Genomic DNA, 12,738 nt, shown 5'->3' on the forward strand with positions numbered 1-12,738 from the left:
GCACTTGGGTTGTTTCCACATCTTTGCAATTGTGAATTGTGCTGCTATAAACATTCAAGTACAGATGTCTTTTTTATAGAATGTCTTTTGTTCTTTTGGGTAGATGCCCAGTAATGGGATTGCTGGATCAAATGGTAGTTCTACTTTTAGCTTCTTGAGGTATCTCCATATTGCTTTCCACAGAGGTTGTACTAGTTTGCAGTCCCACCAGCAGTGTGTGAGTGTTCCTATCTCTCCACATCCACCCCAACATTTATTGTTTTGGGACTTTTTGATAAAAGCCATTCTCACTGGGGATAAGTGATATCTCATTGTAGTTTTAATTTGCATTTCCCTGATGATTAGAGATGTTGAGCATTTTTTCTTATGTTTGTTAGCCATTAGCCTATCTTCTTTTGAAAAGTTTCTGTTCATGTCCTTTGCCCACTTTTTGATAGGGTTGTTTGATTTTTTTCTTGCTGATTTTCCTGAGTTCTATATAGATTCTAGTTATCAGCCCTTTATCGGATGTATAACATGCGAATATTTTCTCCTGTTCTGTAGGTTGTCTGTTTGCTCTTGTGACTATCATATGCCCTTTATATAACTGACTACAGCATTCACAATTTTCTGGGAGCATGGGAAAGAGAAAGGTTCCATATCAAATAAGATAAGAGAACCATGGAAGCCATCCTCCACGTGGTACCACGTCAGACGGACCCCCTGGTCCTCCAAGCGCTTCTTATAGAGCAAGGTATCATCACGAAGGATGTCGTTCTCGCAGCTCACCAGGAAGGCCTCAGGAAGCTGCCCGATGGTCTCGTCATCTGTGATGAGGGGTGAATTTTCTACATCCAATATACATTTGGCTTCTAGATAGGCAGCCTCATTAAATGGGCCAGGGAACCTGGGTTGGTGGCCTCTGCCCTTGAATCTCTCGGGGATGTTGTCAGAGCTGAGCCACTTCCTGTACTTCCTCCAGGCATCCGGGGGTATAAACGCCCCATTCAGGATGGCATCCTGCCAGGAGAGGTCGATGGACATGCATCTACATATATTAGTCACCATGAACTTCCGGGACAGGAATGGGACGTACTGGTTCTGTTGAAAGGACGGCAACTGCAAATTGATGAGCTGGACAACTGGATAAATCAGGACCTGAGCCCGGATGCTGGGAAGATCTGATCTGCCCACCAAGGTCTGGGTGATGAAGGCCCCGAGCCCTCCTCCGAGGCTTTCTCCGCAGACCACGACCCGGTGAGGGTCCACCCCGTAGGTCTCCAGGCCCCTCAGAAAGTGGATGGAGGCGCCGAGGCAGTCTTGGGATATGACAGGGAAGTGGTAGTCAGGGAGCTTGCGGTACCTGGGGAGAAGACAGGGAGCGTGAGCCCACGGCATGGACAGGTGCTGCCGGGTGCCGTCCCAGCAGCGTTCTCAGCCACGCGTCCTGCACTGAATAACCTAGGAAGTACAGATTTTTATCCCCGCCTTTTTTCTACAAAGACATCAAGAAGCTGCCCTGGGTCGTACCAGTCAGGAGTCTCGACTCCAAACCTGTGCTCTGTCTGCTTCCCACAGACATATAAGCTTCATAGAAGACTATGCAACTTTAAAGCCATTGGCTTTGGAAGCAAAACAGCCAGCAAGGACATAAAAAGAGGCAAATGAAGCTACTACTGGTCCCACTGCCAGTCAGTAGAGAAAGGGACAGGGGAAACTAAGTAATAAAGTCAAGGGGAAATTTCTTTCAGGCAGAATTTTTTTAAAAAATCAAAACTCTAATCACCAAAGCTTGTTTTTCCCCCATGCCTCAAAGAACGGCCTTCTCTTCCAGGGCCAGGGGAGGCAGGAAGGGGCTGGGAGGTAACAAAGGTGTAGAAAAACGGAGCCAGGCAGGAAACAGACCCAGCTCGAGCTGTGGAAGACCCAGGGACCAGCAGCTGGTGAAAAACATCCTGAGGTTCGGTCCCTGTAGCATGTCTCCTCCAAGGAATTCAAGAGCAAGGAAAAGGAACTTTAAAATGAACCTCTAAAAACAGTAAAGCACAAGCTACCTAATGCATGAATCAAGTTTGGATAATAGAAAGGAATGAATTTTAAAAAACAGAAACAGTTTGGCTAAACTGCATGGATTAGAGAGCTTATGTAAACAATTTTTTTTCTTAAATTTTTAGTTGAGGGTTGTTGCTAATCATCTTTTCTCTTATTACAATCTATCATTCAAAACATCAAAAAGATATATTCTAATGGTAAGATGAAATTTAGACAAAGCCCAAGGAAAAATGATACCTTAGACTAAGGCTTTCAGACTTTGTGAGAGCAAAAAAAAATTTTTTTCAATTAAAATGATATAAGGAGCTCCACTGTATAAAATAAATAAGTGCAGCTGTTCTAGTTTTGCTCAAGGGTGAGAGACCTAAGCCATCGCTCTTTCTTCTTCCTCCTGGTCTTCATAGCTGCCTCTAAGGCATCCCGCGGAACCCTAGAGTTCCAGGGAACCAGTTTGAAAACCATTGCCTTCTATGGGCCCTTGAATTTCGTTTCCTTTAAAAGCCTCACCTTTAAAATAAGGTTTGACTGGCTGCAGCCTCGCCTTGCAACATTTCCTGCATGAGCCATATACTGATAAAAAAATCAATGCTGTCAACATGGGTTCCACGGAAACTCAGACAAAACATGCTTAGGAGGGTCCCTGCAGGGCCTGGTAGCAGCGACCACACACTTCAGCTTCCATTTTCCCCCTATTTCTAGAAGTGAATACTCCTCACTAAATGTTGAATATATGAACCCAACAGGATGAAAGAAATAACAAACACGATGTGCTTGCTGCTGGCAAAATCCCCGACCTTCCAGAAGCAGCAGAAATGCCCCCGGGCCCTCGTGCACTCCTCTCTTGCCCGCTGCGATGGACTGAATCCTGTAGCACAGTGTGAGGGTGTCAGGAGGTGCAGCCTTTGGGAGGTGATCGGGTCGTGAGGGCGGAGCCTCGTGAACAGGTAGCGCCCGTATGAAAGGGACTCCAGAGGCCCTCTGGCTCCTCCTTCCGCCACACCACGATATGAGGAGAAGTTGGCACTCTGCATCGTGGAAGAGGGTCTTCACCAGAACCCGACCACGCTGACACCCTGGTCCTGGACTTCCAGCCTCCAGAACTACGAGAAATAAATGTCCCCATCTAGGGCAATTTGGTAGAGCAGCCCTAACAAGACACCCACTCAGAAGTGAAGGCTTTGCAGAAGCCACAGGTCAAAAGACCCATCTTCTCTGAGGACTTGGGTAGGGCGGCCTATTATGCCCAGATGAGAAATCAGTGAACACCCAGGCCTTAGACATCACCCCTTTTTTCAATGTGTCTCAGGAGTCCCCTCCCGGGCACCATCCTGCTGCAGTCCCTTATGTGTGTGTGTGGCTCCACCAGCCGCTCGGTCAAAACTGTTCTGGCACCTGCACCAGGTCTTTGCAAGGATCTGGAGTCATGCTACCGTGCAATTTCCTACAAGGGGTTAATGCAGGTGCTTATTAATACCTTTATGCACGACCTGTTCAAGGGATCTTTTTATTATCACAAAGGCCTTTGGAGACAGATTCTAATGGTGCCACTTGGGAAGTATGTCAATGAATACTATTAATAGAAAGATGCTGCCTTCCTCAAGCTCATTAGCTAGGACCAGAGATGCTGAGTGACCTCATTTAAGTCACACAGCTATACTATCTACCCAAGCCCAGAGGCAGCCAAGGGTTGAGAAGTTTCATTATAGAGTAGACTATAAAAGGGCAGTTTTTAATTTCTCTCACTTGTCTTCTCTAAACTGTTTCCAAGTCATTTGTGACATCTCGGACCAAAAGCCAGAATCCTAGTGAGGAGCCCCCACTCCCCCCTGCCTCCACTCAAAAGGCACCTCCGTCTCCTTTTTGTTTTCAAAGGACCAGAGTCATAGCTTAAGACTCTCTCAACATTGGTCCCCGTCCGGCCAGCAGTTTGTTAGAGCACAAAGTGCCGGCCAGACGGTTGGTCAGTTAGCTTTAACAATGCAATACGCACCCGCAGAACCGTTGCCCCAGAGAGCAGGCCCTGCACCGTAACCCTCAGCCTGCCCAACTGTGCCCCGCGGTCATCCCATCTCTCTGCCTCCCCCAACCTAAAGAACGGTCACCCTGAATCCTGTTTCCATCCTTCCTTTTCTTTCCTTTTTACATTGTTTTGTTTTGTCTATGTGCATTCCTAAAAAGCAGGCTTTTGATTCTAATTGTTTTTAACTTTACAAAAAGAGGCTTTATGTAATCTTTTGAAATTTTTTCACTTAATTTTATAATATATACGAAGATCATTTGCAGTATGGTGCCTTTTTGCAGTTCAGTTCTTTGAATGGCTACAAAACATTCTATAAAATCTTCATGGCTACATGATCTATCGCTCTACCACTGTTTATTCATGCACTTCGCTGTTGATGGGTTTCTGCAATCTTGAACAGTGCACCTGTCTCCATGGCTGTGGGCACAAGAGTGCCTCTTGGGGGTTAGGGGCCCCCTCTGGTCTATAAATCATCCATGAACTCACTCTACCTTCTCCCATCCATGCAAAACCCACCAACCGTCTCCAGCAACTCACCCAACCAATAGCAGCACAGAGTCGGTCTCCTGGGCCAGGAAACTGCACACATTGTGGTAACAATCTGCAAGACAACCAGTCACAGCCACAGCCCGTGAGTAGGGCCTGGGGCCTCTCACCACAGCCCCCAGGAAGAGCCAGCTGACAATGCTGGCGTGGGGTGCGACCTCCTCTCTTTGTTCCTGTTCTTGCCTGCTCCGAAGTGACTCTGGCTGGCCAGGTCAGGCATCTCCTGAATGTCAGGGCTCGAACGCACCTGGGGGCTCACCCTCTGTGACATTTCTCTTACAGTGGGGGAAACTGAGGACCAGGAAGGCTTGGTGATTTGAAATGGACAAAGCCAAGACTAGGGAAGTTAGATATGCCTGCCTGGGAATGTTAATAATAATTTTATATATTCATATCAATTAAGAAATAAACAATGGTTGGATGGGATGTTTCTACTAGCAGAGTGGTACATAAGAAGTGCTCAGAAGGCAGGTCCATGAACCTGAGTGCCAGGCACAGAATTGGTGCCAAATACACTTTTGTCTAACTCGGTAGTTCTCAACTTCGGCCACACAATTTTAAAGAGATGGGCTTCTACTCTGCACTTGCACAATTCACTCAGCCCCGCTGGATCCTGCCTTTATATAAATGCTGCTATCTTGTTCATCACAGAGGGACTCGAGTTTTCACACATCCTCAGGCCCAAGCTAAAGCCTGAACCGACTGGATCAGAATCTCTGCGGTGGGGGCTCTGGCATCAGGATTTTCTAAATCAAACCAGGTAATTCAGTGTTCAGGGGAGGTTGCTGAGGTGGGGGCATGCTTCACTGACGCTGTTTGAGGGAGCTGACAGAGTTCAGAGATGGATCCAGAAGCACGGAGGAGCTAAACTGAGTCAGCACAGGCAGCTCCTGAGTCTAAGTGGCTGTGCCAGTGGCTCTCAGCTCTGGCTGCACAGTGAAGGCATCCGGGGAGCTATTAAGCACACTTCTGCCTATCCCCACTGCAGGTGTGAGTGGAAGGAAAAAATACTGATGCCTGGGTCCTATTCTCTTCCTCCCAGAGACCAACTTAGCTGGGGTAGGACCTGGCAGCCAGTGTGACAAGGGGGAGACTGCCACCAGCCATGATCTCGGCCCTGCCCACCTGTCCAACTTCATCTCCCACCCTCTCACCCAGGCGTTCCTTCCTCCCTCATGCACGGCGGGTCATGTCTGTTTCAGAGCCTCGCACTTGCTGTCCCTTCTGCTTACACTTAATAGAGCTGGGACTGGGGCCATGCAAGTGAGGCAGCCACCTTGGGTGCAAAGTCGAGGGGGCCCCAGACACTCAGCCATCCAGATAAAAACATTCTGAGGCAATAGTTTAAGAAATCATGGCGGGGCACGGTGGCTCATGCCTGTAATCCCAATGCTTTGGGAGACCGAGGCCAGAAATTATCCTACTTGCTTGTTTTTTCCTCCAATGTCCAGCTCCCTCCCTTGACTGTCAGGTCCAGGCGGGCAGGGGCTGGGGCTTTCTTGTTCCCCACTGTGTCCCTTGTGCCTGGAAAAGGTCTGATACAAAGTAGGTGCTCAATAAACACTTGCTGAATGATCCCTGGTTTTAGCTTTGGAAATGACACTATCCCTCAACAGAGGAAGGCTGACAGTCCCAGACAACTCACAGGGGACCCCCGGGCTTCTGAAAGGAAAAGGTGAGCTCAGGCAAGGTGGGGCCAGAGGATGGGAGAAACCACAGTTAACTTCTGATGAGGGAGAGCAAGAAGACAGCCTTCAGATACAGCATGGCCTTTGTCATGTCTACCACCAGGTGGCAGCACATCCCAATCTCAGGGAGGTAATAACGGAGAAGTGGCATTTTTACATGGGCGCGCTTCCTCATGTGTGTCCATGTATCCATCCATCCATCCACTTGCTCATTCACAAACCCATCCTTTCATCAGTTATTCCCTACCCACCCATCTATTTATGCATGCATGCATTCATTCATTGAAAAAACAAAAATAGGGCTGGGCATGTGGCTCACACCTCACTATCAAGCTAGGAGTTCCAGACCAGCCTGGGCAGCATAGCGAGACCTTGTCTCTACCAAAAAAAAAAAAAATTTTTTTAAATAATTTACAAAATAAAAACAATAGGCCCTGTGCAGTGGCTCACGCCTGTAATCCCAGCACTCTGAGAGGCCAAGGAGGGAATATTGCCTGAGGTCAGGAGTGTGAGGTTGCAGTGAGCTGTGATGATGCCACTGTACTCCAGCTAGGGCAACAGAGTGACATGCCATCTCAAACAAATAAAATAAAATAAAATAAAAAATAAAAAAAATTAAAACAGTAGTCCAGGCACTGAGGATCCAGCAACAAACAAAACAAAGGTCACTTCCCTGCGATCTCGAGTTCCCATTTCCAGCAGGGCAGACAAGCAGCAAAGGAGGAAACACAGGAAGGAACAGGATGAGTTCAGATTGTGACAAGTGCCTTGAAGAACATGACCAAGGATGATGCCAGGGATGGAGACGGGACACAGGGTAGGGCAGCAGCGTGGGCGGGGAGAGTCCTTAGATAAGGTGTCCAGGGAGGCCACTCTGGAGAGGGACATTTGAGATTAGGACCAGAAGAACAAGGTGGTCAGCTGCACAGTGGGGGGCGGGGACAGCTTCCGAGGCCCAGCAAAGGGCAAGTGCAGCAGACCCGAGATGGGAAAGCCAGAGTGTCTGCAGCAGAGCGAATGGAGGAGGGAGATAGGTAGCAGGTAGCAGGTGACCGGGCAGGACAGCAGGGCCAGCTCTGTCAGTGCCTCCCAGGCCGGGGAGGAGAGAGTTTGGGTTTATCAAAGGGCGCAGGAGAGGTTTAAGTGCAGGACTGTCAAGCTCCGACTTGTATTCTTAAAAGATCCCTTTGGCTGCTGGGTGGGGGGACTTTGGCTGCTTGGGCTGAGGGGCGAGAGGTGAGTCCTGGAGACCCAGTGCTGGGGTGCAAGGGCCGGCAAGTGAGGACGGGGTCTCGGGCCACACGGGCACGGCAGAGCTGGAGGGGAGCACATGGGTTTGGGGTCACTGAAGCACGGACGGGACGGCGCGGGCTGTGAGCAGAAAGGGATGGAAGAGGGGAGTCAACACTCAGCAACCCCCTGACAAGCAGCCCCACCGGGACACCACTGCCCCCACCTTGACCAAGATGGGCACAGGATGGACAAGAAAAGATTCCCCACCTAGGCTGCCCCACCACCTACTGACTGTGTCGCTGCCCTGTGTCTGGGCTCCCCATAAAACCCCCAACTGCCAACTCCTTTGAGTTCCTCCAGAGAGGTTCGGGGCAGGCGTGAGCGACGCCGGGCACAGGGATCAGCCCTTCCTTTATGAAGCCAGGAACCGCAGGGAAGCCCCTTACCCAGGCTCCCGAATATCCCGCCCCCTCCGTGGTAGAAGATGATGCCCCGCCGGGGGCTGGAGGACGCTGCCTTGGGCTGGAACAGCCTCACGGGTATGGTCCCAAAACGCAGGTTGGTCACGACGAGCTTCTGGTCCTTCTTTCTTGCCATTCTGTCATGTAAAAAACGGACAAACTTGGGCATGGAGCAAATTCCCAGCTTCTCAAATATAGTCCCCTGTTGGAGGTAAGAGAAAGGAAACCAGACGTCAGAAGAGGTGAGGACCCGGATGGTAGATGTCCCCAACACTCGTCCCCGCTGGGAGGCTGTTGCCTGCCTCCCGTATGCACAGGGGACCCGTCCAAAGCAAGGGGCTCTGGGTTGTGTCCAGGTAGGAGGCTGGGTTTTCAGACTCTTCCTCGCAAAGCTCCTGGTTGGGTAATGGTGTGCCTTTGCCAAAGAGTAGCCCGGTTCTGGGGGCTGAGTGGGAGGAAGGCATTGACTTGAGCAAAGTCCATTTTCCGAGGCAGCTGGCTGGTGAGCCGTCTCTCGCTGGCTCCGTGCTGGACTCCCCCAGCCCGAGGTGGCAGAGGTAGCCCAGCACCTGTGTCAACACATCATCGCTCTGGGTCAGGAAGGCTCCTAAGCTGTGTCCCCGCTTAACAGAAAGCAGTGACGTGATCAGTGAGGGACGTCTGCCGTGGGCTGGGGCAGTGGGAGTAGCAGCTCCAGGGCCGCATATTTGCCACATGTGTTTTTACACGGATGTGCTCGCCCGAATCACAAACAAGCAAACATCTGAACGTCTCACGAAAGACAGTTAGCAAAGCCGTAGTTCAGTTACTGAGTACATTTCAGCCGTTTCGGATCGTGTCTCCCACAGACCTCACATTAGGAGTGTGTCTTTGTCATAAGCAAAACAGGCTGTGACGACGCTAATGAAAATAAAAACAGCTGATACTTATTAGACACCTACAATGTTCCAGTACTGGCCCAAGTGGTCTGGATTATTAACGTGCTTAAACTTCTCAACAACCCTTCTAAGGCAAACACAACTATCAGCTTCATTTTACAGATGGGGAACGGGGGCGTGCCAAGGTCAAGTTCCTTGTTCAAGGAGCAAGATGCAGAACTTGTGTTCTGAACCAGTAAACTCGAAAGAGCTTGGGTTTCAGAGCCAAGCAGATCTGAGTTCAGGTGTGAGCCCTCCCACCGCCTAACTGAAAAGCCGTGAGCATTACTGTCTCTGAGCTTCAGTTTCACCTGTTTATAAAATGAGGAAAATGATGTGTATGGTCTGAGGACCAGGCAGGAGGATTGCGTGTGACCACCCATGTGGCATGTCTCCCTGGGGGTCCTGGCAAGTGTGAGCCCCACCCTTTCTCTTCCTTGCACCCCCGGGGTCTTGTCTTAGGTCTGGTGGGTCGCCCAGTCTGTTGCACCCGTGGAGAGCTCCCCGTGAAAGGAACTCCAGAGAAAACGATTATTTTCCTGCTTGAGTTGGAGGAGGTCGAGAGGAGGCCACCACCTGACCCACATCTGAGAGCCCCAGGCCTTCCTGCCGAGACAACTCGGGCCTTCATCTGCTCCACATTGAGCACCCCGAGGTCACAGCACCTCTTGTCTGGGCAGGTTGGCTCCAGCGCTAATCTCCTCCATTGTGTTTGCTCACACCGGCTGGGCTCATCCACTCCTCCCACTCCTCCCCGCGAGCCTTTCCTACCTGTCCATCGGGTGGACGGACACCAAACTCATTTTCATATCCGAGCGCAAGGGTCATGTTCTCATGGGCCCCATCCTCCTCCCCCTCACATGACGGCTGCTGCCTCCTTGCTGGCCCTCAGTGCCCCGCCCCGAGAAAGCCTCCTCTAAGGCTTATTGCATGGATAGGTCACCCACGTTTTTCCTACCACCAAACCTAATGCTTCTTTCCAGCAAACGTCTGGTTCCTCTTTGTGTGCAGCCCCTAGAACAGTAAATGTTTATCTGGGAAATTCCGAACAATGCAAGGTGACATTAAACCTCTCTGAGCATCACACTCTGAAAGGCCACCAGCTATGCCACGAAGTCACAATGGTTTTGTTTTGGTTTTCAGATTAGGAGGCCACATTTTCCACACCTGATAGCTGAGGACGGAGGCAGACCGGACAAAGATTATGATGGTGACAAATGGAAGCGTCAATATTTTCGCAGCACCGAGGTCTAGAACTTTAGATAGCCGCTGAGACACCCGTGCAAAACATTCTAGCATCATTTGCCCTTGAAAACAAAGCAATAGTGTTGCAATATTACTGTATCTTTTCGTCAGGCTGAAATCATTCATAGCAACTTCCAAACCTGCAGTAATTTCAGGAAATGCAGTACCTTTGCCTGCAGGGATTTGACAAATGTACTCCCAACAGTCTGCTGTCACGGAGCCCTTCCGAGTGCCCGCAGTACATGTCCACTGTCAGTGCTTTTTGCATGCAATCCCCATGTCACCTCCCTGGCTCTCTCACTCTTCAGAGAAGAAAACAAAGGCGCAGAAACTTGAGGCCACAGAGGTAGCAAGCGACGGTTTGGGGACCCAGACCCAGGATTGTCTGTACGACGCCAAAACCAGGCTCTTGATCTCTGGGCCATAGAACCTTTTTTAGCTTCTTCCTTGTCCTCACTAACCTTTTTGTTCTTTCATTGTCTGTCTCCCGGAACTAAACAGACATTAACCGCTTGGATATTGTTATCCTCATCATCATCATGCTGTGATGGGCAGTGTGTCCTTGGGGGGCCCAGGGCTGGAGGAACCCAGAGGGGACCCCACAAGGAGAAGTCCCCCTTCAGAGCCAGCTGTGGACCCATCTCAGCATCTCCCGTGAGGAGCCCTAGCAGCCATGAGTAGGTGCTGAGCTTGTGGGCTACTCTGGAGGAGAAATACTAAAAGTTGGAAAGATCTCGATTTTTCTGAGCCACATGCACACTGGAGACCCTCACTTTTAATCCTGGAGCCCCAAACTAGCTTGTAATTCCACATGGATTGCAGCCACTGGATTGAAACAGCCCGAGTGCAGGGGAGCACATGACCAGGGCAGGTGACAGAGACGAGTGCTCACCGCATCCTCGGCCTGTCTCCTTCGGTCACCGGCATGGATGCGCTTGGAAACCGGACACATTCATCTCCCCACAAGTGATCCATACCCCTGGGGAGCAATTCCAGTGGCACGAAAGCATATTTTATTTACCTACCACACATCTCTAAACATGTTAAGCCTTACCACATGTCACCTAAGCGTCGTACCGACCTGCTGAGATAGATACTATCACCCCCATTTCACAGATGAGGAAACTGAGACACAGGGAGGTTCAGTTAATGGTGCAAGATCATGTAGCAAGTGCGTGGCGGGGCTGGGATGCACACAGGCAGTCTGGCCATGGTCCACACTCCTCGTCCCTGCGCCCTGCTGTCCAAGCTGAGCTCAGCCTCTGCATCCCACAGTTGCTCTCAGAGGTGCTCAGCCTGAGCAGGTTGGTCTCTGTAAGGTCTCCGCCCAGGATTGGGACATCGGGATTAACTCAAGCTGCCTGCCTCCCCCCGGGTGTCAGACTGCTGTTTCCAAATGTGCTGCAGCTCCGGGCCGGTTCACCCCCACCTGCCGTTGTCAAGCAATAAGTGCCTCCTAGGTGCCAGGCCCTGCGCTAGGGGCTAGGTTTACAGAGGTCAATAAAGTAATTCCTGCCTTCAAAGTGTTTGTAATCCATGCAGGAAAAAACACCTGTAGGCAAACCAGGGTGAAAGATGCCCCCCACCTGAAGGAGGTCTGGCCATAAGCCCTTGGAAGGCAAAGTCTGGGTCGGAAATTGTTTTCGAGTCCTCAGAAAAGAGCCCAGTGATTGGCACTGGCAAGTGTTTAATGCTGAAGGAAGAAAGGGAGGGTGGGAGAGAGGAGGGAAGCAGGTGGGGAGGTCAGGGGAGAGGAGGGGAGGGACGGGAACAGAAGAGGGAGAGGACAGTGTAGCACAGTCTGTCTTGGGGGAGTCTGGAGAGACAGAGGGAAGGGAAGTAAACGAGGAAAAGGGTTACACACTGAGAATGAGAGACAGAGAGAGAGAGACAGAGAGAGAGAACACCCCCAACTTATGGTGTGCCCTAAGAGTAAACTCACCAAAGTGACCGCGTACAGGAATATACAATGCAGAAATCTGAACTTCGCGGGATGTTGCAGGGCAGCGGGGACATCTGCGGTGCGGAAGTGCTCAAAGACAACCCAGACGAAGACCCCCAGGAGAAAGGTGGGCAGCACCAGTAGCGGCACCAGCCACAGGACAGCCATGTCCCCAGGACCCCGAGGAGCAGCTGCCTGAGGAAGCAGCCCAGGAGCTTGCGTGAAGACTCGCCGGTTATGCCAGCACCGCCTCCACCCCACTCTCTGGGGCTACGCTGACCCAGTGGCCTGACCGGGCTTCTTAGATGCAAGCGCCAGTGGGCCAATGGTAGCCAGAGGAACCTGTTTCCCTGAGGAGCGCAGGGGCCAGGAAGCCAATCCTGCCCATCAAGGGCGTCCTGGGAGGTGGGCTTCCCAAAGACTGAAGAGCGGAAGGGACCTGGCTCAAATGGCATCTCGGCTCCTGGGGACCCAGGGGAGAGGTCTCCCAGGGTTGCAGGGAGACCGTGGCCTGACCCTTCAATTGGCAGATAGGAGACGCGGCCAGCCCTCCTCGCCAGGGTCTGGTTAGGGTGGGCAAGGCGCAGCTCGTTCCCAGCTCCTTAGTGAGCGGCCCCAACCCCGGTTTCACGCCCCCATCCAGGCCGCGGGGGAG

The 12,738-nt window shown here is 51.1% G+C and overlaps 1 protein-coding gene across 1 annotated transcript; it reads right to left on the reverse strand.

Annotated features, from left to right (window-relative positions):
• Window positions 1-502: 502 nt before the first annotated feature.
• Window positions 503-12,251, reverse strand: LOC123634452 (arylacetamide deacetylase-like 4). The gene is made up of 4 exons (XM_045546084.1): window positions 12,084-12,251; window positions 7,965-8,181; window positions 4,589-4,652; window positions 503-1,342 (listed from the first exon to the last, which is right to left on the reverse strand). Exons 1-4 carry the CDS (start codon window positions 12,249-12,251, stop codon window positions 568-570), a joined length of 1,224 nt encoding a protein of 407 aa, XP_045402040.1. The 3' UTR covers window positions 503-567.
• Between the last annotated feature and the right edge of the window lie 487 nt (window positions 12,252-12,738).

This window comes from Lemur catta, chromosome 3 (genome assembly GCF_020740605.2).
Source record: "Lemur catta isolate mLemCat1 chromosome 3, mLemCat1.pri, whole genome shotgun sequence".
NCBI classification, from domain to species: domain Eukaryota; kingdom Metazoa; phylum Chordata; class Mammalia; order Primates; family Lemuridae; genus Lemur; species Lemur catta.